This window comes from Pongo abelii, chromosome X, assembly GCF_028885655.2.
Source record: "Pongo abelii isolate AG06213 chromosome X, NHGRI_mPonAbe1-v2.0_pri, whole genome shotgun sequence".
NCBI lineage: Eukaryota > Metazoa > Chordata > Mammalia > Primates > Hominidae > Pongo > Pongo abelii.
Window position 1 is genome coordinate 109831956 of NC_072008.2, and position 27860 is coordinate 109859815.

Consider the following 27860-nt stretch of genomic DNA (forward strand, 5'->3'; position numbering starts at 1 on the left):
AGACCAGAATCCCTCTTCCCAAAGGTGGGTCCTAGAAACCAGAGCCCTTTTTTCTAAGGATAGTCACAAAACCTAAAAATCGTATTCTAATTTTTCTTCCACTTTTTTTGTGTGTAAAACTGGCCATATGGAGATAATCTGACCTACCTAGTTTGACTGCAGGTTACAAGACAGCCATTAAAGAGAGGGTCCTGCCCCATGCCCAGGTGAAGAAACGTGTGCTCAGAGAGGCCAAGCAGAGTCTAGACAGACAGGCCCTGCCAGGTTTCCTCACTCAGCCTATTGGCATTAGATCATAGCCTTTTTGTCCCATCATATTTCTACAGGGCTGCGCATAATTTGTTGAACCTGAGCATACAAATAGGCAATTTCCTCTGTATCTTTCTGCCCTTATTCCAAAAGCTGCCGTGTATATACGTTAAATTTGTGTGCTTTTTCTCCTGTGAATCTGCCTTTTGCCAGTGGATTTCTCAGCAAACCTTTAGACAGTTTGGCGTTGACAGCAGGGTCACCAAATCCAGTCTGCTCTTCTGGAACCTGCAGTTAAGGGAATGCAGGAACCTGACAAGCTGGCAAAAGGGTGAGAATTTCCACCAGTCAGGCTCCCAGGTTCTCTCTTGGTGCAGCCCAGTCGGGCAGATGGTAGAAAACAAATCTCTCTGTTTGTATTCTCTACAAGGTTTCATGCCTGGGAGAAAAAGTATCTGTGTGTGACAAGTCTGCATGTCCCGACTCTGGTACACTTTACACTACTTTGTGGTAGGAATATTCATATTGTTTGATCTTTTTCCTGCCAGAAATGGTGCATTCCTTTGTCTTTGTCTTTCTGTGTTGTTCATAGAGAGGGTTACAGGGAGAAAGTTCCCTCTCATCTTGATCTGTGTTCTTGAGAGCTTGATTTGTGAGCAAGAGGAAACACGCTCTCTTGCTCTAAACCATGCAGCGGGAGTAATTTTAAAGTACAGCAGGAGTCTGGTCTAGGAAATCTCTTTGCTGGGAAGCGGAGAGATTTTATTTTGTTCCAAATGTACCAAGCTCTCCACAGGGTTTGTCACAAGAAGTCCCATCCAGAAGGGGCTTTGTCATCTCAAACTTTATTGCCTAGGGCAGGGATCACCAACCCATAACCCAGGGAACGGTACAGGGCCGGGGCCTGTTAGGAACCGGACCATGCAGCAGGAGGTGAGCACCAGCAAGTGAGGGAAGCTTCATCTGTATTTATAGCCACTCCCCATTGCTGGCGTTACCGCCTGTTCTCCGCCTCCTGTCAGATCAGCAGCATTAGAGTCTCATAGGAGCGTGAAGCCTATGTTGAACTGCACATGTGAGGGATCTTAGGTTGGGTTGCACACTCATGGGAATCTAATGCCTGATGATATGTCACCCTCTCTTATCACCCCCAGATGAGACCATCTAGTTTCGGTAAAACAAGCTCAGGCCTCCCACTGATTCTACATTATGGTGAGTTGTATAATTATTTCATTATATATTACAATGTAATAATAATAGAAATAAAGTGCACAATAAATGTAATGCCCTTGAATCATCCCAAAACCATCCCCCCCACAATGCCCCAGTGTCCGTGGAAAAATTGTCTTCCTTGAAACTGGTCCCTGGTGCCAGAAAATTTGGAGACCGCTGGTATAGCTAGCGAGTACTGACAAACTGCAATCTCAGGAGTCATTTGCTATCATAGGCTATCTCTGAAAATGGGGACTCTTTGGGATTACTTCTTCTCTGAAGAGACTATTGCATCCAGTCACTATTGAAATTCAGTACGCTATTGAGAATCCCAATTGTCAATGGCCAAAAGATCAATCCTTTAAATTAGCCTCTTCCATTTTATTAAAGGGATTTTAGAGATTTCTTATTATAACCGATTGATAGAAAGGTTAAATGTATAAAAAGACACTTAAAGGTATGACAGCTAGCCTTAAAACTTTGCTTGACAAAAGTAAAGAGCAAAAAGTCTGACCTAAACAATGTTAAACTCCTGTGTCTGCTCAAACTGCCCCTGTGAGAATAACAACAAAGGCCACTCCACCTTGTGGCCTTTGAGTTCAAATTCTTTGCTTTCACCTCAACGCCATGGGTTGCATTCCTGGTCAGGAAACCAGCACCTCTTGGTTTAATATTTGTGTGACTTTGGGGAAGTACCTATTTCTTATTGACCCTTTTCCCTTCCTTGGATAGGTTTTGATTTCCTGTCTTCTTCCATTCGTGGTGGGGGCACATGAGGCTCTTTGGTCATTGTGTTTAGATAGCGGAGAATTTAAGACCCTAGAAAATTTGTTGAGAATCTAAGACCCTAAAAACATGTGGTTTGTGTCCTGTTAATAGCTAGCAAAACTTTCTTTTCTCTTTGACCTGTCTCTGGGTTTTGTGGCAGTTCTAGATCTTGTGAAAACTACTTTCCCCCGCTTTGGAGACACCTCGTGCATCCTTGGTCAAATCATAATCTTGGATAAACTTAACTGAAAAGGTATCTTTACTTTACAGATAACAGAGCAAACAACAAAAGGTCAAAAGCCAGAAATATCAGCTGTTTGCCCTGGTTAAAATCGAATAAGAAGAAACCCCAATCACTATTCTTGCTACAGTTTATGCAAATAATCAGGCAAAGTATAATAAAAGTGAAACTTATTTTGCAAATAATTTGGTCCTACTGTGATTCATCTTTAATAAAAATGGGAAACTGGAGAGAAGAAATTTATTTTTCAAAAAAAAAAACCTATAAAATACCTATTACTAGATTCTGGTTATCTTCACTGTTTTTAAGTTAAGATTATGTCCCTACCATTTGAAATGAATCCTGAATTCCTTTCTGGCTACAAGTCTCCAAACTAATGATTCAAACTTTTCCCCCATTTTTACTGAGTTAAATATCCCTAAAACTAAAAGTGCTAACCTGCAAGCTGAAACTAGGAAACTTGATATACACTTTGAGAGAAATGACTATAGAAGGTTGGATATGAAAAGCCTTCAGGCTTGTTGACGTACAGACTAGTGAAAAAGTTCACTGGAACACCTGATGCAAACTCCACACCAAGAACAATCTGTCCAATTGTCACTATCTGCTCTCACTTTAGCCAAAGACGCTTCAAGCAGAGCATCTAAAAATCTCAACGGACTGCCCTCTAAACTCGAAAGCTGAGTTTTCACTCTGTTCTAATCATTAACTTGTGTTTGCCGTTATTCCCACAGAAATGCCTCCTACTAAATATCTGATTACATGAATCATACATAGGACTAACTCTGGAAGAAGCCCCTCTAAAAATTTACTGCTTAAAATGAGAAACAACAGTTAACTGTCTGACCGGACCGGCCTATTCTCAGTCCTGGGAGACTGGTTCAAGCCTTGTATAAGACAATCCAACAACCCAGTTTCTGCACTGTGAAACTACTCCTCGGGGAAGATTCATACTGAGAAATTTGGTTGCAGCTCAGAAAATGATAGCCCAAAATGAAGGCTTCAGAAGTAACCTCAGAAGCACAAGTTTCTCTCTGACCTTCTCCTGCTCTCCTTTCTCTCAGTCCCATTCTCCCCTGAAGCTGGCCATAGAAAGCAGAATCCCTTGTCCCCAAGGCAAGTCTTTGAAACCAGAGCCCCTTTCCCACACAGCCAGTTCATAAAACCTGAAAACATTAATCTGATTCCCCACCTCCCAAGTCTTTCTATGTAAAACCCTGGTGGTAAAGAAATTATCTGACCTAGCTCATTTGACTGTCTGTCATGAGACCCCCATTCCAGAGAGGGTCCTGCCCCATACCCAGGAGGAAGGACTGTGCTCAGTGAGACCAAGCAGAGTCTAGACAGACAGGCCTTGCCGGGATTGCCCCAGTCTACTAGCATTAGATCATAGCCTTTTTGTCCCATCATATTTATACATAGCTGTCCATACTCTTTTGAGCCTAGGCATAAAAATAGACAATTTCCCATGTGTCTTTGGCTATTAACACTAAAGGCTCCCTGGGATGCATGTTAAATAAGTTGGTATGCCTTGTATCCTAATGATATGCCTTTTGCGAACTGATTTTTCAATGAAATTAAGAAGGCCAGGGGGACCCTTGGCCACCACACTGACAAATTCAGAAAAGTATTTAGGATTTAATCTGGTTTTTCGTGGATCCTTGTAGTAAACTGGAGAGAAAAAAGACAAGCCAAGGAAGCACCGAGGAAAAAAAAAGCCAGCATTTGATGATTCAGAAGGTACTCAACCTGTACAGATATACCACTCTGGAAACAGGTGCAAGGGTGCACCTGGAAAACCATTATTTAAAGAGGTAAGGCATGTGGCTCATGGATCCAATCAACCATCTCTGCAGAAGTTAGGAATTAAGATATGGGAGATACGGGCATTCAAGAAAGATCTGTAGACAACTTCTTGTCTGATGGCCTGAGCCCGTGTGAATTCCATGGGAAGCCAACAAGTTTTGAGAATTTTATAGAAAAAATGTTGCCAGACTAGACTGAATGGCACAAAGAAGGGACAAAATGAAAGGAGACGGTTAGAGTTCCTGAATTGTACAGACAAGAGAGGGACTGACTGAGGTACCCAGCTGTGAACATTACTCCATTTGTAAGGAAAGGAAGAAGGACTCCAAATTTGGGTCAAAAGTCCGCACGGCCATCACAGCCCCCAAGAACCAGGGGCATGGCACTAGGGGACTGGGCCATCTCTCTCTTGGTCCCAGAATCACAGGTCACCTCCTCAGTTCCAGGCATTTGTCCCACCTCCTCGGTTTCAGATGGATGGGCTGCAGCAGCTCAGGCTGGGGGGAGAGCCCCCACCCCACTGCCCAGGGCTTAGGGTGTAAAACTGTTACCCATTGGGCCTGAAGGACAGAGCATTGACCCAAGTAGAATCTTTTCTGTCCTTAGAATCTAACGGAATTTGCCCCACTAGGTTTCAAATGTGCTTTGGGCCCACAAACTCCAGTAGTTTTTCTGATTTCCTGCTTTTGGTATGATAAGCCCTATCTGGTACCAGTCCCACAACTGTCTTTCAGAAGCAAATAACTTGTCTAGCTTCACAGATGCAGTGGTGGAGAGAATTCCTGCCTCAGCATGAGTCATACCTGGAGACTCACTCATTCCAGATATAGAAGACATTCAGATGAGATGTTGGAGAGCTGATTTTGGAGTGGGTTAAGGCTTTGAAAATGTTGTGACGAAATGAATGTATTTTCTATGTGAGGACATTAATTTGGGCAGGGGAGTGGATGCAGAAGATGTACGAGTATGGATGGAGTTGTGTCTCCCTAAAATTCACAGGTAGAAGTCCTGGCCCCCAGTGTTTTAGAATGTGACCTTATTTGGAGAGCGTCTCTACACAGGTCATCTGGTTAAAGTTAAGTTATGATGGTAGGCCCTACCCAGCAGGATTGTTCTCCTTATAAAAAGGCGACAATTCGCAACCAGAATTGTGAGATAAGAAATAAATAGTGTTTAAGTCAGCCAGTCTCTGGAATATTTTTGCAGCGGCCCCAGAAAGCTAATAGAATACACCTGCATCAACAGCATTAAAAGCATACAACCAATTGAAGATCCAAAGAACCACACCTATCTAATCACAGGTTTCCCCTTCAACTCCGAATGAACATCCCTGGACAACTAACTCTTACTAGTTAAGACTGGGACACCTGATCACACATTGGGCTGTGGCTCCTTAGCTGCAGGTGCCTCACTGGCTGACAAGGATCCGAATGGAGCTTGTGCTGCTCCATCAGACAACATTCCATCATCCCTATGATACGTAGAGGCAGGTCATGAAGATTTTCAAAAAGAAAAGATTCTAGCCTGAAGAAGAGCAGAATTAGATAAATCTAAATAAGTGAGATTCCATTACAAAGAAACTAGAATAGGTATTGTTCCTTAAACTTTTTAATGTGGTTTTCTCTGTACTGTGTTTGGGTCTTCACTTATGTTTTCAAATGAACTTCATGTTACAGGAAATTCTGACAAAATGTTTGACTGGACTATGTTTGTCCCATTCATACTATTTTCCCTACATTGATACTTCTTATTTGTTGTTTAGGCAGCAAAGCTGTTTCCCTTCGTTTGTGTTTCCTCTAAACCAAAGCATTACATCATGATTACTCACTAGGTTCCCCTTTTTCTCAGTCACCCGATGAAATGCCATATCAAATGTGTGAGCTTCCTCCTCCGATCTTCACATCAAACCACCCCTTTGGTCTTTCTTCCTATAATTCACTGGCGTCAGTCCCCTTACCCCCTCACTCTTCACTCCCCACAGCCCAATAAGAGTTCACGGTTAAGCCTGTTTTACTAATGCTCCTCTTTCATTTCTGAATTTACAAATGGAAAACACACACTCCAGCAGAAAATATCCCGATGGATTTGGTTTCTCAAAAAGACTTGTCTAATTACACAGATATGCAAGGATAACTTTAGAAATTTATTCATGTGTCTTAATTCACAGAAACATTGGCACTTTACAGCAAAACAATCAGTATAATTAGAAATATCACTGAGTGAGATGTGGTATTTTGGACCAGGTATACAGCTTTGTCTCTGGAAAGGAAGAGGGTTCTGCAAAGCGTCTTTGGTTTTCAAAGTGTTGTTCCGGACATGTAGGACCACTTGGTGGCATCGTCCAGAGGGATTTAGTTGCGGCTGATTTCGTGCGGGGTTTTCTTGGTCTCCTTGTGCAGTGAGTATTTCTCTTCAACTATTTTCATAACATTTTTCTAATATTCTGGAAAATCAGAAAGTAACAAATCTCGTTGAGGGGAATTCTTGATACTATATCCTATCTCTTTGGATCCCAAGTATAGCTCTGGAGGTGACCTTCCCCCACTTCCAATCGACACTACTCAGGGAAGCTCTGGCTACTATCCTGTCCTGCCCCCATTTCCCTCTTGACCAAGCGGTCCTCTGTCAAAGGTGGAATAATCTATGTGGCTATGGGTTGGGCCCTTTGGGGTGGTTCTTTCCCACTTCTGATGGGCTCGGGAAAACTTTGAATTTGTCGTTTGTCCAGCTTTTTTTTCATGGTTTGACTGAGAATGCCATCCTTTACTGGTTTCTAAATATGAAGGAGAAGGGTTGGTTATAAGATGCTTGAAAATTCACAGGAAACACTTGACAAAAATGGCCACATATTGAGCTTCAAGGAACAACATAATAAATTCCTATGGGTTGCAGTCCCAGAGTATGTTCTCTTGTCCGCATACTCGAGCAGCTGGAAATCCATTGAAAAGAAAAGCAATGGGAAAGTCACCAGCTGCTCTGAAATTCAGCAATACACTTATAGAAAAAAAATGCTAAAAATACATAGACTTGGGACCCAGAAGAAAGCACAATGAAAGGTAGCCATATTAACATTAACATGAATATTAATATGCAAATCTCTTGAGGAAATAAGCATTATCTTACTTCTCCTAATGGCTGACAATGCTCTGAATAGCTTGATGCTAGGGGCAAGGAATATATACTACTCCTAGCTTTGAATTCATATCCTTAAATGACCATGATTACAAACACTGAAAACTAAAATATCAGGTAAAGAATCACACCGCCACCCCTTGAATCGCCATGCTGAATATCACAGAAAGGCTCTTGTGGATTCAGCCTGGGTCACTCCCTCCAAATTGGGACAATGACTGTTGCTCATAGACTGCAGGTCACTCATTGGCTGCACCACTGTACACTAGGGCATGAGCTGTTTCCGTGGACACTCCCTACTCCTACTGACACATTCCTCGAAGTAAGGAAGGTTTTTCTGTTCAAAAGGAAATAAAAAGATCATCGTCAGGGCGAAAAAAGAATGAATTGCAATAATGATCTCAGAGTTGAGGAAGCTGGAAAATAAATGGATTCTTGAAAATTTTATTTAGCTGTATGTACACTGTAACTGGGCCTCATTTGCTTGTTTACATGAATTCGTGATGGGAGACATATTGAATTCGTTTAGGAGGGTTACCTTGCTTCTTATATCAGCGTATTCATTTTCTCTGTTGCCGTATCACACATAATGAAGTTCTGGAAAATCCCTCTATCCACTCGCAGCAGAATGAAAGTGAAAAAGGTAAACATCAGGACATTGATAATATCACCATAATGATAACCTAGAAAGATAACTAATCAAAATGGCCATTTAGGAATGGGGGGCACTTTGGTATGGCTGCATGGCTCTACGTCACAGGCCAACTCGACATCTGATTGGATGAAGTGTCACCCAGGGAGACCGTCAGCAATCCTCCCTGCGTTGAAGGTGATTGGATGATCCTGTTGCTTGGCATCATGTCAACCAATCACAGTGGGCATCTGCGGGCCTAAGTGGCCCCGGTTGCCTACCTCAGACAAGGGGACACAGATAGATACCCAACAGGGCAAAACCGTATCAGCTCTCCCCAGCTGATCCATGCCACACCGTGAGCACTTTGAAGGGTGTCACTGAAAACTCCCAAAGTTTAGCAATTTCAGCTCGCGCTCCTTGAAGAGGGCTTGACTTCCTGAGCCCAAGTCCGTTATTTCGGAGGAATGACGGTGGCCACTTGTGGACCATTTCTCACCCATCTCAGAATGTACTGTTATTCTGGGCTAAGCCACCCTGGATTGAGCAGGAACTCCCTGACATGGTGGCCGAGGGCTCCTGGGCATCAAAGGACCTGGCCGTCTGGCTCCTATCTTCAGTGCTGATCAACACCTTCAGTGAATGTGCATAAGGAACAATGGCCAAACCACAGGCTCCAAGCAGACAACACAAACAGAAATTGAGATGCTTGTAAAAATATTACAAATCCTTAAACACGTACGAAATTTAAAATTGTTTTCTTAACAGTATTTTGATCCCCAAAATACTCTGAATGTTAGTGTTGGTGAATAAGTGGTGTTGGGTGAAGAAAACATTACCCCAATTCACTAAGAAACCTCCTTATGGAGAAAAATTGAATCTATGAAATTGGAAATATTTTGGAGTTAAAAAAATACCCTTCAAGAATCTATGATAATACATTCAGAAACATTTCTCAAATACATAAATGTAAAACATAAATACCAGAAATTGAACCAAACAAGGATTTAATGATTAAGAAGAATTGAAGAAATGGAGGTCACCAAGAAGGTACCATCCCAAATTCCAATGTTGTTTCCTGTCAGACTTTTAAGATCAGGTGATTTATTGCTAATAAGATGGATCTCGGTTTAAAGAGAATTTTTTTTTTTTTTAAGACAGAGTCTTGCTCTGTCACTCAGGCTGGAGTGCAGTAGCGCGAACTCATCTCACTGCAACCTCTGCCTCTTGGGTTCAAATTATTCTCCCACCTCAGCCTCCGAGTAGCTGGGACTAGAGGCGCACACCATCACGCCCGGCTAATTTTTGTATTTTTTTTGTAAAGACCAGGTTTCATCATGTTTCCCCAGGCTGGTCTCGAATTCCTGGACTCAAACTCTCCTCCTGCCTTGACCTCCCAAGGTGCTGGGATTACAGGCATGAGCTACTGTGTGCAGCCAACAAAACTTATTTCAAGAAAATATAACATGATGTTGATACCCATTGAAGGATGCATACAAAAAAAAAAAATCTGAGCAGCTCATTTATAAATGTGATTACAAATTTGTACCTGAAATGTTATTAATTAAATCGCATTACACACAAAAAATAAGAGAAATAGTTTACTGCTCTAAATAACAATTCACAAGCATCAAACTGAGACAAACATTACTAATGGAACAAGCAGACCTTATACAATCTTTTTTCAACATTACCTCTATTACAGAATTCATTTAAATACATAACAAAAACCCACAGTGCAGAAATAGCTAAATCAAAAATTAAGTGAACAGCACCCTTTTCAAGCTTCCGAGAAACTTAAGGACTCTAACTCATTCACATTTTTCTAATTCTATTATTTCCCAGTCTACAATCATTTTTAATGCAAAGCTTAATGTCTTCTGAGTATGCATCACTTAGGATGGAAGTATCCAATGAGAGCACCCAAACCCCACTCTCCACTGGCTCAACTAATGAAGTATCTTCAGCCCTGGGCCTCAGCCATTGGCTCAGAATGTGAGCAGGTGACCAGTCCTGAACCAATAAATGCCCTTCTAGCTGTTCAGCCTTGTAAATTGAGGAGAAAATTAGTTTTAAGTTTTTGTCTACTTTTCATTTATTTGTTTGATTTTTCATTTTATTGTCATTGTGGTGATTTCAGAATATGAATCCAAAGCTGTAAGTAAGCATGTCTCCTACCTCTTGCATCATATTGTGAAGAAAAGTTCTCTGAAACGGAATTTGGAGGAAAGACTATTCCTGTGAACAGTTTGCATACCATGGAGGTGCAGACTTCAGTGTAAAACAAAGGTGCAGTTCCAGAGAACTAAAAGAGGATATGGCTTTTAGAGGGAAAGTTCCCATCTGAGTGCCGTTTCCACACGTAAAACATCCAGTTATATATTAGACATTTTCACGATTCCATTAATCAATACCTTTGCATTTAGTTAGTGACGACACAGTTATGTCAGTAGTTTTCCTGGCTCTTTAGAGATGTTTCATCACCATTTGATATGACTGGGGACAACAACATATTCAGTTCAATGGTAAAGCCGAAGACTAATTACAATTATTATTACTGAAAATAGCAATCCCTTGAACATTGGTAGAGTCCACGTGGCACGTATTAACCAGAAGATTGAATGAACTTACCCTACTTCTGATCTTGCCAGTTTATTGCACTCTCTTTCATTACCACCCATATAGCCGACACTCATACTGGTTGGTGTCAATTAAACCAGGCATTGCTATAGTAATAAAAAGAGTCACCACTGACTGGCGACTGTGCCAGGCATTGTTCTAAGTGATTTACAGAGAACACTTAAATTACCTTTCACAAGATCTCTGTGAAGTAATGTTATTATCTCCATTTTTATGGAGGAAGAATCTGAACCACAAAAGATTGTCACTTGCCCAAGTTCAAACAGGGGAATATTACTAAGGCAAGAATCAAACATATTTCTACACATTTAAGACTCCAAAGGCAAGATATTCTTTTTAGGTATGAATATGCATTGGTTAAATTCTAAGAGTGTTTATAAAACTCACTGGCCTGCACAGTTTCATGGGAATTTTAAGCCATGATACTAAATGAAACTTTTTTACCCTTTGCAAAGATGAATTAGGCATGAAGTTTTATTTGGCAGATTTTTCTCTTTTAATTTTCAGTATATTTTTTCTTTCTGACATTTCATCCTTTTCTGTTCTTAGTAATTAAAGTCATATCTGCCTATGTACACTGACAGAATAAAGGCGTAAAGCCACTGACCAGTGATTACCAAAGGATGTAGATGCATAAAAGAAGACAATCATTTAACTTCAGCCTTTTCCTTTCCATATAAATGCAACTGCTACAACAAAGCCCTGGAACTGCCAGTTTTGCAGATAATAGATGGATTCAGGGACCTAAATCTCAGTCTTTGCTTATTTGGAAAAAAATCTCCCCCTGATTGAAAAGAGAAGTAAACCTAGTGACTAAAAGAGTAGCCCAACATTAAATATTTGAGAAACGTAGGGCAAAACTACTGCAGATGAGCAACTGCAGTTTTTCCCATCTCATTTCTGTATGAGTATTCACTTAGTAATTACATGTCTTTCACCTCCCGCCACACACTTCTCATCTGCTCCCACTCAGTTTAACACTTACACTATCCAGGGTACAAATCAAGACTTCAATGAAAAGGATGGCTACCAGATGCAACTAACTAGGAGTTATTGTTCAACCTCAGGTCACCTGACAATGTTCATGCTTTCCTTTGAGCTTCATTAGTGTGCAAATGAAGAGGTTGCTGAACCTGTCATAGATAAATAGCATCTTTATCACATTTGCAAATGACAACACAGAAAGGGGAGCAAATGTGTTGGATGATAGGATCATTATCAGGATTCAGAGACCTGATAATTAGCAAATCTGAGCAGATCTGCAACCAGGATGGTTTCCCGTGTATGTAATTTGGGTCTGAAGGATCTGAGAATAGTCAGCTGCAGAAGACTTGGAGACATAGGGACAGGCACACAACAGCTGACTTCAAATTCTGAAGGATGGATTAACTACCCTCTCTAGGTCTCCAGCACACAATCCCAGGACTATTGGATAGAAGCTACAGGGAGGCACGTTTGGACACAATGTAAGCAGCATATCACTGCAAGGGGCTGAGCAACTCTACTGGACAATTGCCTCAGGCAGGAGATAAGGTACTGGAGACTAACATGGTTACTTCCAAGGCTCAAATCCTCTGGCTACACTAAGCCCTGGGACTGTGTCACCTCATTGGCACTTGATCAAAGTTGACCTACCTACCATTTTGATTTCAAAACTTTAAGCTATAGCAGAGAAAACAGCTTCCACTTCATGTAATCCCACTGATTATTTAAGAATGTGAGCCCTTAGAAATGGGGAGGTAAGATAATATTTGAGGTTGAAAATAGGTATGAATGGTATAATCCGTCTTTGTAGGAAGATATGTACATTAACAGATCACAAGTCTGGATGGTTAATACTTCTAATTGGTGGGATTATAAGTGATTTGTTTTTATACACGTGATTAAAGTAGGCTGGGCATGGTAGCTCATGCCTATAATCCCAGCACTTTGGGAGGCTGAGGCAGGCAGATTGCTTGAGCCCAGGAGTTCAAGACCAGCCTGGGCAACATAGCAAGATCTCATCTCTACTAATAATCAGAAAGATTAGCTGGGTGTGGTGGCATGTGCCTGTAGTCCCAGGTACTAGGGAGGCTGGGGTGGGAGGATTGCTTGAGCCCAGGAGGTCAAAAATACAAAAATTAGCCGGGCATGGTGGCACGCACCTGTAATCCCAGTTACTCGGGAGGCTGAGGCAGGAGAATTGCTTGAACCCAGGAGCTATGATTGTACCACTGCACTCTAGCCTAGGTGACAGAGCAAGACCCTGTCTCATAAAAATGAAATAAAATAATTTTTTAAAAGGGATAAAAGTATTATTTAAAGGCAGGAATTAAATTGCATGCATTTATACATATTCCTTATTGTATTAGCTCGGGCTACCATAACAAAATACTATAGACTAGGTGACTTAAACAACAAAAATTTAGTTGCTCACAGTTCTAGATTCTAGAAATCTCAAGTCAACGTCCAGCACAGTCACATTCTGGTGAGGGTTCTCTTCCTGGCTTGTAGACAGCCACCTTCTTGCTGTGTCCTCACATGTTTCAGACTGTTCTCTCTCTCTCTCCTTATAAGGCCACGGTCCTATTGGATGAGGCCCTGACCGTTATCACTTCATAACCTAAATTACCTCTGAAACAACCTATCTGAAGGTACAATCACACTAAGGATTAGGGCTTCAACATATTAATCGGGGGGTCACAGGTGACAAAATTCATCCATAGCATTTATGCTCACCATGAACACCAGAAATGTTTAGTTCATAAAATAGCAAATTCTGTTCAGTAGAAAAAATCATACCAGAAGTTCAGTGCTACAGGTCATTAGAAGATGTAATGTGCTTAATATGGGGTTTGTTAGCAAGTGCCTCCTGCCCCTTTCTCCATCCAACTTCAGTCTTGGATGTTAACTCCCATTAAGCTGAAAAATACTTTCCAGAAGGCAAGAGAGCCCAGCTTGAACTCCAGCCCTTATTCACCTTGAGCAGATCACATCAGACCCTGTTTTCATTTCTCCATTCTGCAATAAGGAGATTAGTCCACATGACCTTCTCTCCCAAGGTTCTCTTAACTCTGTGATTCCAACTCTAAAGAAAAAGCACCTACCACCCCCAAGTCAGGACCCACTGGACCTGGACAGAATTGAGTATTTCCCCCCAGGAATAATCTGCTAAAAGTTTTCCTTCAATCATTTTGTTTGGCTGAAAGGGTAGCTTTGTGTACTTTTCATTCCTTAGACTACCTATCAGAATGAACCACAAGAGTCACATGATAACTATTATATTTATTATTTTATTGCTACATTGGAAGTGAAAATAAACTATAAGAAGCTGCCAAAGGATGCATCTTCATGAAGATTATGAAACAATTGAGGCATCCATTGTAGAAGGTTAAAATTGGCTTATCCTGTATGAGATGCAAGGACTAAACATACAAAGGTCATCCATGGCAAGATTATTGACAGCATCTGCCATTTGGAATTTACATACCAATGGGAAATTTGAAATGGAACTTAAGGAAACACTACCTTAGCCAGGGAAAACAGTTAAGAAGAAATCAGAAGATGCCTGAAATCTTTACAAACACATAGGTTTACAAAAAAACAAGCCTAAAACCAAGACTGTCAGGCAATGTTGAAATATGCTCTTTGGAGGAGATCCCCATTTTACGATGTTTGAACACACTCTTTCTCCTGCTGGATAGCTGGGGGGAAAAAAGAAACAAAAAATTACAAAAGAATTTTCCTAAGACTAAGTTCAGCTTCTTCCAAAAGAGCTCTTTGTAAGTCATTGAAGGCTGCTTTAAATTTAGAATGCCAAGGCATTAACCAAAAAACTCACAGTGGGGTGTGTGCATGCATGCATGTGCACTTAACCACCTGAACATTCATTAGAAACTACATCAACTGTAGGGTTTGTTTTTCCAAATGCTGTTGTCATTTTTTCAGACTATTCAAGACAGAGGAGTAAGTGAAGCACTTTCTTCAGATTTATCTATCACTATACAGTTAGGAAATTATACACTTTCAGATAATTTTAACTAATGCTGCCACTCTCAAATAAAAGTGACATAACAAAAAGTGCCCCTCGGCTTTTGTGAATATGCTTAGAGTTTCTCCAGCAGGCTCTAACTCCAGAGGGCAAAACCGATCCCTTGAATCTGAGAGCTTTGAGTATACCAAGATCTAAATTTGTTGTCTCACCTTATCTTGTCATCACATATAGAAGGCCAAAACTGCTGAGTCTACAGGGTTCTTCAGGGATAATAGTATGGACTCAAATTTCTAAATGCAGAAAAATGCCAAATACCCAAAAGTAGACAAAAACTAGTGTTTTTTAGTGCTACATCCAATATCCCAAGATTGGTTTTAACGTGGTTTTTAATAATTTTCCAAAAAGAAACTAGTTTTTTATTCCCCCATCACTATTGGGCCCATCATGTGAGAACCAGAAGAAAACTACTTGATAGTTTTAACTGCTGCATTAAATACCATGGTACTCTAATTACTGCTTACTTTGCATCAAAAATTTACTAGAAGATAGGTTTATTTAGTGAACGTATTAACTTTCTCTATTGTTTGTTTCCATTAGAATCCCCCATGACTTACTTTCCTTTGAAGGAAGAGTATTTTTTTCTTCAGTATTAGTTTTCTTCAGTTTTGACCTGTCAAACTTCTCCACTTCTGACAAGTCTGGTTTATCACTCATCTTGATTAGAAGAAAGCCTGAAAAGAAAAAAACATGTTTAAGAAAACGTACATGGCAGAACTATCTTCGGACTAATGGGTCACAAGCAAAAAATTTCACAGTTCCTATCAATGTATATTCTACCTGCTTATTTTTAACAGAAAAACAGCAACAGATCTTAGATAATCCCAGCACTTTGGGAGGCCGAGGTGGGTGGATCACTGGAGGTCAGGAATTCGAGACCAGCCTGGCCAACATGGTGAAACCCCGTCTCTACTAAAAATACAAAAATTAGCCGGGCATGGTGGCACGCACCTGTAATCCCAGTTACTCGGGAGGCTGAGGCAGGAGAATTGCTTGAACCCGGGAGAGGGAGCTTGTAGTGAGCCAAGATCACACCACCGCACTCCAGCCTGCGCAACAGAGCAAGCCTCTATCAAAAAAAAAAAAAAAGTTATATTTTTGTTAGAATAATTTCAACTCCACATCATTAGCCCGTTTCTGATAGGCAGTAAATGCCACTACATCAGAACGCACTAGAAACCAAGATGCCCTAGAAACCCGGAGCCAATATGTCCGACTCTTAAAATCACAGCAAGAGTAAAACTGAGGTGATAGAAGCACAAGAGCAGATAGGGATAGAAGAAAAAATAAAGACTGGCTTTAAACAGGTAATGATTTTGTAACAGGAGATAGCACTATTTGAGCATCTTCACTTTCTATTAAATTACTTTTGGTTTTTGGCGTTTTTCTTGAGAAATGGGGAGCAGCACACAAAACAGAGTGGCATAAGTTGTACTAATTTCTTTCTATTTTAAATCCCCAAAGACGACAGTACATTAAGACACTACAATACACGCCTCATAATAGCTCCTTGTGGCACTGGTTTGTAAACGTTGTAAGAAGAGACAGCTAACTAGGATCAGACCCACGACTTCAGCAGAATGGGATAAACCAAATAGAAGTGAGTCTTCTTTCACCATGTTTTCTCTGCAAAGAGACAGGCAAGGAGATGAGACTCAGAGGTCCGTGGCTATGGACTTGATGAAATGCCTGGTGCCCTGTGAGCGTCCTGAGTTTGTCCAAAAAAGACAATAGGATATCCCAGAAATCGGAAGGCAGAGCTCTCATGAGCGAGCCCGGCCCCACCCTGGTGGAATAACACACTTCGTCTAGTCCCTGGGGTAGAATGGAGAGGCCTCCAAGCAGCCAGAAGTGTCGAACATGCCTCCATCCCGTCGAGGTTGCCCTAAGACCCTCCTCTGCCAAGCGATCAGACGCCAAGCTCCGAGCTGGGAAACTGGAACTAACAAATAAATAATAGCAGGGCCGGGCGCATAGGCCAGTCTGTCAGAAGCAGTTTGCATACTTTTTCTTTTTTTTTCTTTTTTTCTTTATTATTATTATTATTATTATTATTATTATTATTATTATTATACTTTAGGCTCTATGGTACATGTGCACAACGTGCAGGTAAGTTACGTATGTATACATGTGCCATGCTGGTGCGTGTATGTTTATTGCAGCATTATTCACAATAGCAAAGACTTGGAACCAACCCAAATGTCCAACAATGATAGACTGGATTAAGAAAATGTGGCACATATACACCCTGGAATACTATGCAGCCATAAAAAATGATGAGTTCATGTCCTTTGTAGGGACATGGATGAAATTGGAAATCATCATTCTCAGTAAACTATCGCAAGAACAAAAAACCAAACACCGCATATTCTCACTCATAGGTGGGAACTGAACAATGAGAACACATGGACAAAGGAAGGGGAACATCACACTTCGGGGACTGTTGTGGGGTGAGGGGAGGGGGGAGGGATAGCAGTGCATACTTTTTCATATAACTATTAGCGTTGTCTGGCGCCCAGCCTAACGGCCACGGGAGGGAAGGGAATGAGGGCCCAGCCCCAGAGGGCCCATTCCGGGGGGCCCCAAACTCCTCATCCTCGAAGCCTCTGACCTGCAGCTACCGCGGACGGGCCACTTTAAGGGTCCGCCCCTACCCCCCACCCCCGGGTCTTGTTCCCAGGACCGGCCCCCGGCAGGGCTCGACATCGCACGCCGAAGGCGGCGCCCGGGGAAGACAAAGGCGCGGACTCGCCGCGCCGGGCGGCGGCGCAGACGCGAAGCGCCAGTCCCAACCCCGGCCCCTCTGGCTCCCGAAGGCGCAGCATCCTCCGCCTCACGACCCGGACGCCTCCCCGTCCCCATGGTCCTCTGGCTCCTGCGAGGCCGCAGGTGCTCACCCGAAGGCTATAAGACTCGTGAAAAACTGTCCGCGGGGCTTAGACCCAGGCTCACTCCGGACCAGGTTAGCGTTCCCGCGCAGAGCCCTGCAGCGCGAAGCTCCCCCCAGCAGGCTCTGCCCCAGCCGTCTGATTGGCCGAGGGTTGCCGGACTCACCTCTTTCCCCTCTTCCGCTTGAGCCTCCAGAGCCTGCGCCCACCATCTCCTCTACGATCAGGGGCTTGGTGACGTCAGAGCAGACCCCGCCTCCCCAGGCCCCACCTCCCGGGCCTCTCCCACTGCTTTAGTCCTGAGGGTCCACATTCCCTTCATCCTAAGTACCCTCACTCTTTCACAATAACAGAGGCCTCTGCAATAAGCAGACATATCTTGCCCAGGGAGCTTAGAACATTTGGAACACTGAAGTCCAAGCCGAATGACCGGTATTTAGGCTCTCTCAGCTTTTTATAGCCATTGGGGCCTAAGGACGCTATGACAACCTAACAGTAGGTTGGAAGTGGGCCTCGGTGTTGTCTGCTCTAATCCTTGGCCAGGTCGTGGAGTAGGGGTGCTCATGGTAAGGGTGGGTGGTTCAGGGCCATTCACCCCTACAACTGGACATTTCTATGACAGTGGTGCTCTCCTATGAAATGTAAAACTCACATTTGCAACTTTCTCGGCCACTGAACACTATAGCAATCAGTTTATAATAATCACAGAACAACTAAGGCTATTCACCTTTGTATCCCTAATCCCCAGCACTTTGACCCACAAGACACATTGGTTATGGAGATGTCTATAGATTGAAGTAATAAATCTGTGACAGGGAGGAATTTTTGGACAATAGCACCACCCAGTGTCTGCTGGAAGAGAAAATTGAGGATCCGGTATTTACTTGAAAGGGGGAGGGGGGAGGGATAGCATTGGGAGATATACCTAATGCTAGCTGACGAGTTGGTGGGTGCAGCGCACCAGTATGGCACATGTATACATATGTAACTTACCTGCACATTGCGCACATGTACCATAAAACCTAAAGTATAATAATAATAATAATAATAAAAGAAAAAAAAAAAAAAGAAAAATTGAGATTCTCTGGGGTTGTTAAAGAAATGGAGAGATTATTTGCCATTATTTTCATGTGAAAAAGAGAAGAAAATGTAGCCAAAAAGATGCAAATGTAATTCAGGCACAATTTTTAATCTAACAACCCTAGAAACCTGTTATTTGAAACTAACATACAATATTTGAATCTCAACAAGCGTTTCATAGAAAGTTAAACTCAAGCCTTGTTGTTTATGTCTCTCTGTCCTGAATTCTAAGTGTACTGCAGTAGCCAACTTGCCTGCAGAATCAAATTAATTTTATGAATTTATTTGTCCCTAAGATAAAACTTCAACGTATCTGGATTGTGTGCATAGATGAACTATGAAACTGCATACGTCTACTTCCTTCTGGGACATTTGCTTTGTCTTTATACCCTCCAAGTTCACTGAGAGTCAGAAAGAAAATGCATGCAATTGAGCCAAAAGGATACCTTTCACCTGAAATGTACAGCCATAAAAAAGAACGAGATCATGTCCTTTTGAGGAACATGGATGTAGCTGGAGGCCATTATCGTTAACAAACTAATGCAGGAACAGAAAACCAAATACAGTATATTCCCACTTACATGTGAGAGCTAAATGATGAGAACACATGGACACTAAGAGTGGAACAACAGACACTGGGGCCTACTTGAGGGTGGATGGCGGGAGGAGGAAGAGGATCAGAAAAAAAATATCTATTGAGTACTGCATCTAGTGTCTGCGTGACAAAATCATCTGTACAACAAACCCCTGTGACGTGAGTTTATGTATATAACAAACCTGCACATGCACCTTTGAACCTAAAATAAAAGTTTAAAAAAAGAATAAAAAAAAAAAAAAAAAAAAAAAAAGAAAGGACTAAATGTTCAAGATCATTTTCTGGATGCTTATCCAGAACCTTAGAGCATTAAGGTAAGATGGAGGTAGAACTATGTCTTTAGCTTGCACCCTATGTATGGTGGTATAGGTCTGTATAGATCAGAAATCACTCTTTCCACAAGGATTTCTCAAGCCTTCCCCACCTCACTTCATTCCTTTTCTTTGCTCTTGTAGCACTTTCTGTTAATTTGAGAATTGTGTATGTTTGTTGGAGAAACTTTTAAAACAGAAAAGCATACTCATTCAACAAATAATATTGAGTACCTACAATGTCCTTGGCATTAAATATAATAAACACCAGTGTTTTCACTACTCAGATTTCAATGTTGTCAACATTTAGGTATATTTACTTTGTCTTTCTTTTAAGGAATGAAAACTTTACAGAAAAAGATTGAGGTTTCCTTCACCTTCGCTCCATTTCCAGTCACCTTCCCTCTTCCCCAGGGGTAGTCCTATCCTGAATGTGATGTGTAGCTTCCAGCGTATTTTTTTTAACTTTTAAGTTCAGGGGTACATGTGCAGGTTTGTTGCATAGGTAAACTGTGTCACGGGTATTTTCTACAGATTATTTCATCACCCAGATATTGAGCCTAACACCCATTAGATGTTTTTCCTGATCCTCTCCATCCTCCCACCCTCCACCCCCTGAGAGGTCTCAGTGTGTGTTGTTCCCCTCTGTATCCATGTGTTCTCATCATTTAACTCCCACTTACAAATGAGAACATGCGGTATCTGGTTTTCTGTTCCTGCGGTATCTGGTTTTCTGTTCCTGCGTTAGAGTTTGCTAAGGGTAATGGTCTCCAGCTCCATCCATGTTCCTGCAAAAGACATGATCTCTTTCTTTTCTATGACTGCATAGTATCCCATGCTGTATATATACCACATTTTATTTATCCAGTCTATGACTGATGGGCATTTAGGTTGATTCCATGCCTTTACTACTGTGAATAGTATTGCAATGAACATACCCGTGCATGTGTCTTTATAATAGAACAACTTCTATTCCATCAGGCATATACCCAGTAATGAGATTGGCGGGTCAAATGGTATTTCTGTCTTTAAGTCTTTGAGGAATCACCACACTGTCTTCCACAAGGACTGAACTAATTTATACTCCCAGCAACAGTGTACAAGCATATCTTTTTCTCCACAACCTTGACAGCATCTGTTATTTTTTCACTTTTTAATTATAGCCATTCTGACTGGTGTGAGATGGTATCTCCTTGTGGTTTTGATTTCCAGTTCTCTAATGATCAGTGACGTTGAGCTTTTTTTATATATGATTTTTGGCCACATGTATGTCTTCTATTGAAAAGTATCTGTTAACATCCTTTGCCCACTTTTTAATGGGGTTTGTTTTTCTCTTGTATACTTATTTAAGTTCCCTATAGATGCTGGATATTAGACTTTTATCAGATGCATAGTTTGCAAAAATGTATTTCCCATTTTGTAGGTTTTCTGTCTATTGATAGTTTCTTTTCTTGTGCAGAAGCTTTTGTTGCAATTGCTTTTGGCATCTTTGTCATGAAATATTTGCGCATGCCTGGTTGTCTTCCAGGGTTTTTATAGTTTTGGGTTTTACATTTAAATCTTTAATCCATCTTGAGTTAATTTTTCTATATGATGTAAGGAAAGAGTCCAGTTTTAATCTTCTGCATATGGCTAACCACTTATGCGAGCACAATTTGTTGAATAGGGAACCTTTCCCCATTGCTTGTTTTTGTTTTTGTCAGGTTTGTCAAAGATCATATAATTGGAGGTATGTGGTCTTATTTCTGGCTTCTCTGGTCTGTTCCATTGTTCTATGTGCCTGTTTTTGTACCAGTACCATGCGGTTTTAGCTACTGTAGCCCTGTAGTATGGTTTGCCTCCAACTTTGTTCATTTTGCTTAGGATTGCCTTGGCTATTTTTTGGTTCCATGTGAATTCTAAAATATTTTTTCTAGTTCTGTAAAATATGTCAATAATAGTTTAATAGGCATAGCACGGAATCTATTAATATCAATTGCTTTGGGCAGTATGCCCATTTTAATATTGATGTTTCCTATCCATGAACTTGGAATGTCTTTCCATTTGTTTGTGTTCTCTGATTTGTTTGAGCAGTTCTCCTTTTTTATTTGTAGTTCTATTGTATTTTTTAATTTTTTTTTTATTATTATACTTTAAGTTCTAGCTGGAAACCATTGTTCTATTGTATTTTTAAAGAAATTTTTCACTTCCCTAGTTAGCTATATTCCTAGGTGTTTTATTCTTTGTGTGGCAATTGTGAATGGGAGTTCATTTCTGATTTGGCTCTTGGTTTGACTGTTGTTGGTGTATAGGAATGCTAGTGATTTTTGCACATTGATTTTGTATCCCAAGACTTTACAAAAGTTGCCTATCAGCTTAAGAAGCTTTTGGGCTGAGACGATGGCATTTTCTAGATATAGGAGCATGTCATCTGCAAATAGGGATGGCTTGACTTCCTCTCTTGCTATTTGGATGCCCTTTATTTCTTTCTCTTGCCTGATTGCCCTGGCCAGAATTTCCAATACTATATTGGATAGGAGTAGTGAGAGACGGCATCCTTGTCTTGTTGCCAGTTTTCAAGGGGAATGCTTCCAGCTTTTACCCATTCAGTATGATGCTGGCTGTGGGTTTGTCAAATATGGGTCTTATTATTTTGAGGTATGTTCCTTCAATACCTAGTTTATTGAGAGTTTTTAACACAAATGGATGTTGAATTTTATTGAAAGCCTTTTCTGCATCTATTGGGATAATCATGTGGTTTTTGTCTTTAGTTCTGTTTCTGTTATTAATCACACTTATTGATCTGCATATGTTGAACCAACCTTGCCTCCCAGGGATAAAGCCTACTTTATTGTGGTGGGTAAGCCTTTTGATATGCTGTTGGATTCGGTTTGCCAGTATTTTGTTGAAGATTTTTGCATTGATGTTTATGAAGGATATTGGCCTGAAGTTTTTGTTGTTGTTGTATCTCTCCCAGGTTTTGATATCAGGATGATGCTGGCCTCATAGAATGAGTTAGGGCAGAGTCCCTCCTCCTCAATTTTTTGGAATAGTTTCAGTAAGCATGGTACCAGCTCTTCTTTGTACATCTGGTAGAATTCAGCTGTGAATCCCCCGGTCCTGGACTTTTTTTCGGTTGCTAGGTTATTTATTACTGACTGCATTTCAGAGTTCACTATTGGTCTGTTCAGGAATTCAATTTCTTCCTGGTTCAGTCTTGGGAGTGTGTATGTGTCAGGAATTTATCCATTTCTTCTAGAGTTTCTAGTTTATGTGCATACAGTTGTTCATTGTATTCTCTGATAGTTGTTTGTATTTCTGTGGGGCTCAGTGGTAATATCTCCCTTGCCGTTTCTGATTGTGTTTATTTGAATCTTCTCTCTTTTCTTCTTCATTACTCTAGCTAGTGGCCTACTGATTTTATTAATTTTTTTCAAAAAACCAGCTCCTGGATTCATTGATCTTATGAATGGCTTTCTGGTCTCTGTCTCCTTCAGTTCAGCTCTGATTTTGGTTATTTCTTGTCTTCTTCTAGCTTTGGAATTTGTTTGCTCTTGATTCTCTAGTTCTTTTGGTTGTGATGTTAGATTGCTAATTCAAGATCTTTCTGTCTTTTTGATGTGGGCATTTAGTGCTATAAATTTCCCTTTTAACACTACCTTAGCTGTGTCCCAGAGATTCTGGTATGTTATAACTTTGTTTTGAATACTTTCAAAGAACTTCTTGATTTCTGCCTTAGTTTCATTATTTACCCTAAAATCTTCTAGGAGAAGTCTATCATGGAATTGTAATACAATTACCATTTCCATGTAATTGTACAGTTTTGAGTGAATTTCTTAGTCTTGATTTCTAAGTTGATTGAGCTGTGGTCCAGGAGATTGTTTGTTATGATTTCAGTTGTTTTGCATTTGCTGAGGAGTGTTTTACTTCCAATTGTGTGATCAATTTTAGAGTACATGCCATGTGGCAATGAGAAGAATGTACATTCTGTTGTTTTGGAGTGGAGAGTTCTGTAGATATATATCAGGTCCATTTGATCCAGTGCAGAATTCAGGTCCCGAATGTCTTTGTTAATTATCTGCTTCGATGATCTGTCTAATATTGTCATTGAGTCTCCCACTATTATTGCGTGGGAGTCTAAGTATCTTTGAAGGTCTCTAAGAGCTTGCTTTGGGTGCTTCTGTGTTGGGTGCATATATGTTTAGGATAGTTAGATCTTTTTGTTGAACTGAACCCTGTACCATTATTTAATGCCCTTCTTTTTCTTTTATTATCTCTGTTGGTTTAAAGTCTGTTTTGTCAGAAACTAGGATGGCAACCCCTGCTTTTTTCTGTTTTCCATTTGCTTGGTAGATTTTTCTCCATCCCTTTATGTTGAGTCTATGTCTGTCATTGCATGTGAGATGGGTGTCTTGAAGATAGCATACCAATGGGTCCTAGTTCTTTATCCAGGTTGCCACTCTGTGTCTTTTAATTGGGCCATTTGGCCCATTTACAGTTAAGGTTAGTACTTATCTATATGGATTTGATCCTTTCATCATGATGTTAGCTGCAGACTTGGTTATGTGATTGCTTTATAGTATCACTGGTCTGTGTACTTCGGTGTGCTGTTGTAGTCGCCAGTAACAGTCTTTCCTTTCCATATTTAGGGCTTCCTTCAGGAGCTCTTGTAAGGCAGGTCTGGTGGTAACAAATTCCCTCAGCATTTCCTTGTCTGAAAGGGATCTTATTTCTCCTTTGCTTATGAAGCTTAGTTTTGCTGGATGTGAAATTCTGTGTCGGAATTTCTTTTCTTTAAAAATGTTGAATATTGGCCCCTAATCTCTTCTGGCTTGTAGGGTTTCTGCAGAGAGGTCTGCTGTTAGTCTGATGGGCTTCCCTTTGTAGGTGACCTGGCCTTTCTCTCCAGCTGCCTTTAACATTTTTTTCTTCCATTTCGACCTTGGAGAAGCTGATGATTATATGTGTTAGGGATGATCTTCTCATGGAGCATCTTACTGGGGTTGTCTGTATTTCCTGAATTTGAATGTTGGCCCCTTTAGTTAGGTTAGGGAAGTTCTCATGGAGGACATCCTGAAATATGTTTTCCAAGTTGATTCCATTCTTCCCATCTCTTTCAGGTACAACAAGCAGTCATAGATTCAGTCTCTTTACATAATCGCATATTTCTTCATGGTTTTTTCATTCATTTTCATTCTTTTTTATATACTCTTATCTGCTTGTCTTACTTCAGAAAGTCAGCCCTCAGGTTCTGAGATTCTTTCCTCCTCTTGGTCTATTCTGCAGTTAATACTTGTGATCGCATTATGAAATTCTTGTAGTGTGTTTTGCAGCTCTGTTAGGTCAGTTACATTCTCTATACTGGCTTTTTTTTCTGTCAGCTCCTACCATGTTTTATCACGATTTCTAACTTCCTTGCATTGGGTTACAATGTACTCCTGTAGCTCAGTGAACTTCTCTCCTATACTTCTGTCATTTCAGCCATCTTAGCCTCAGCCTGGTTCCAAACCCTTGCTGGAGAGGTGATGAAGTCATTTGGAGGAAAGAAGGTACTCTGGCTTTTTGAGTTTTCAGCATTCTTGCACTGATTCTTTCTCATCTTTGTGGGCTTATCTACCTTCAACCTTTGAGGTTGCTGACCTTTGGATGGTTTTTTTTTTCTTTTATCCTGATTGATGACCTTGAGGATTTGATTGTGGTATAAGGTGGATTCAGCCATCTGGCTCCGTTTCTGGAAGATTTTAGGGGGCCAGTGTTCAGCTCCCAACCCCTGGACTGCATGCTCTATCTCTGGGGGCGTGTATTGGGCCCCAGCTTTGTTCTCTGGCTCCTTGACGTTTGGAGTCTACTGTACTGGGGGGATCAAGGTGCAGCAGCTGCAGCCAAGTGCTAGTGGATGCAGAAGTGCCTGCCTCCCTCTGGGCATTCACCACAGCAGCAGAGGCAAAGCAGCTATGGGGAGCGGGGAGCAGGGGGCCACTGCTGGAGACTATATGGGCTGTTACAATAGAGGTAGTGTTGGCTTGGGGCAGAGCGCTGGCTGGCTCAGGTCTGGGTGCCTTTTCTGTGCCCCACAAGCAGGAGTGATTGCTCAGGGTATGGGTAGATCCCCTGTTCGCTGTTCGCTGGTGAGGCAAGACTTGCTGGCTCTGTGCCCACCAAGGCTCCATCTCCAACGGTAGTCGGCAGGGTTTGGGGGCCTACTGCACTCCCACTTGCTGGCAGGGCAAGTAAAGCAAAACCCACCTGTGCAGACAGGTGCCCGCAGAGTGGTGTAGGGAGTTGCTGTGGGCTTGGAGGTAGCTGCACAATGGGGAGTTAACATGCAGGCTGGTGCAAGGCCATAGGAGCTGCCACACTGGAGCTCTCTGCCAGTCAGGCATGATCCACCAGCACAGAAGCCATGGTGTAGGCCCCCAGGGCACGCAAGACTGCCCTGTAAGTAGGTTTGGCCAGGCTGGGGCCCTGGGAGAGGACAGCAGACCAAGGAGTGCTCAGGTCTGACCAGCCCTGTCTGATGTGCAAGACTGCCCAGCACAGATCAGGTCAGACAGTTCTCATAGTGCTGAAGTCTCTTATGGGAGCATGTTGAGCTCGAAGGGGTGGCCGTGCTTGGCCATGCTCTGCTACAGATGTTCCTGTGCCAAAACCCCTGGGCTCCACATCAGCTGGCTTGCTGCTTCACCACTTTGCTTGTCTCCTGGGGGCTCCACCCCAGAGAAATGTGAGTCAGCAGTAGCTCAGTGCAGTTAGCCCAGGATAGAGTTTCTGTGCTGTAAGCCCAAGCCAGGGGTTCCCTGTCTGGTGACAAGCAGTGGACGGTGTGTGGGACCCATGAGAGACAAACTGGCCTCCTCTCCTTGGGTTGAGAGTAGCTTGTTGGAGGTGTGGATAAGGTACTTAGGGTCTCTGCTTCTTTGTTAGTCCGAAGTTAGCAAGGACGGTTCCACTGCCGAAGCAGAGGCAGAGAGGCTTTCACTTGCCCCTGGGGACTCTGTCCAGGAAGTTGCTGAGTTGCTACTGGCGCAATAGCTCTGGCAGGGGGTAGTTGGAGTCCCAGGCCTGGAAGACCTGCCTAGTAAGGAGGGTATGGGAATGGGCACCCATGTAACAGTCTAGCCACTTTTCTACAGGGATGCTGTGGTATGCTGTGGGTCCACTCCAGTCCCTAATTGCCTCAGATAGTCTAGTACCTGGAGGTATCACCAGTGAAGGCTGTGAAACAGAAAAGATCGCAGGCTGCCCCTCCCTCTGGGAGCTCCATCCCAAGGAGGTATGGGCCTGTTGCCAACCCGAATACAACTGTTGGAGGTGGCTGAAGACCTCCGTAGGGAGGTCTCACCCAGTCAGGGGGAATGTGATCGGGGACCTGCTTTAAAAAGTAGTCTGGCCACGTTCTCATAGAGCAGCTGTGCTGTGCTGGGGATCTGCTTCAGCCCCTGGTCACCTTGGACATTCCAAAGCCTTAAGGCTGGAACTGCTAAGTCACCCAAACAGCAAAGATAGTAGCCCGCCCCTCTCCCTGGGAGCTCCGTCCCATGGAGGCCTGAAACTTCAGAGACACACCAATGGGTATAGCCAGAGACCCTGGTTGGGAGGCCCCACCCAGTGATGAGGAAGGGAATCGGGCGCCCACTTAAAAAAGCAGTCTGGCCACGTTTTCATAAGGCAGCTGTACTGTGCTGGGGTACCGCTTCTGGCCCTGGTCAGTTTGGGCTCTCCAAAGCCTGAAGGCTAGAATGGCTAAGTCATCCGAACAACAAAGATGGTGGCCTGCCCTTTCTCTAGGAGATCTGTCGCAGGGAGTTTTCAAATCTCTGTCACCCATAGAACACCAACAGGGGTGGCTGGAGTCTCCAGTTGGGAGGTCCCTCCCAGTGAGGAGGACGGGCTAAGCCACCCAAATAGCAAACATGGCGGCCTGCCCCTCCCCCTTGGAGCTCTGTCCCAGGTAGGTGCAGCACTGCTACTGGTGGCTAGCTGGAATTCCAGGCCAGTAGGTCTTATCCTGTGAGGTGTTGTGGAAGTGGGGCCCACAGTCCATGGCTGCTTGGCCCCCTGGATTCGGCCTCTTTCCTAGGGGTATGTACAGGGGTCTAACCTCCTGCTTTGCTGGAGTTGCAGCTACTTTTGCTGGGATGCCCAGATAGCCAGAGTATCTAAAGTTCCTGGTTCTCCACATATGCCGGCTGTACTGCCGGGACTCCATATAGCTCTGTGTGTGAGACTGAAGGCCCTGATGGAGTGGGCTCATGAAGGGATCTCCTGACCTGTGGGTTGCAAAAATCCATGGGAGAA

The 27860-nt window shown here is 42.3% G+C and overlaps 1 protein-coding gene across 4 annotated transcripts; it reads right to left on the reverse strand.

The window, feature by feature from the left end:
• Positions 1-6278: 6278 nt before the first annotated feature.
• LOC100450132 (thymosin beta-15A) lies at positions 6279-17843 on the reverse strand. 4 transcript variants are annotated; one of them, XM_009236866.3, is made up of 4 exons: positions 17764-17838; positions 15267-15383; positions 7947-14362; positions 6279-6719 (listed from the first exon to the last, which is right to left on the reverse strand). In XM_009236866.3, exons 1-3 carry the CDS (start codon positions 17807-17809, stop codon positions 14325-14327), a joined length of 201 nt encoding a protein of 66 aa, XP_009235141.1. In that variant the 5' UTR covers positions 17810-17838; the 3' UTR covers positions 6279-6719; positions 7947-14324. The 4 variants fall into 4 exon arrangements, with proteins under 4 accessions (XP_009235141.1, XP_054400881.1, XP_063577321.1 ...); XM_054544906.2 differs by lacking the exon at positions 17764-17838 and adding an exon at positions 17607-17745 and having other exon boundaries at positions 6280-6719; XM_063721251.1 differs by lacking the exon at positions 6279-6719 and adding an exon at positions 15661-15778 and having other exon boundaries at positions 12966-14362; positions 17764-17843.
• Between the last annotated feature and the right edge of the window lie 10017 nt (positions 17844-27860).

Coding starts and splice junctions, on each gene's coding strand:
- LOC100450132 (XM_009236866.3), bottom strand. CDS start 17,809: ATGGTGGGCGCAGGCTCTGGAGGCTCAAGCGGAAGAGGGGAAAGAG. Junction 15,384..17,763: donor AAGCGGAAGAGGGGAAAGAG/GTGAGTCCGGCA, acceptor TTTTCTTTTCAG/GCTTTCTTCTAATCAAGATG. Junction 14,363..15,266: donor TACTCTTCCTTCAAAGGAAA/GTAAGTCATGGG, acceptor TTTTCCCCCCAG/CTATCCAGCAGGAGAAAGAG.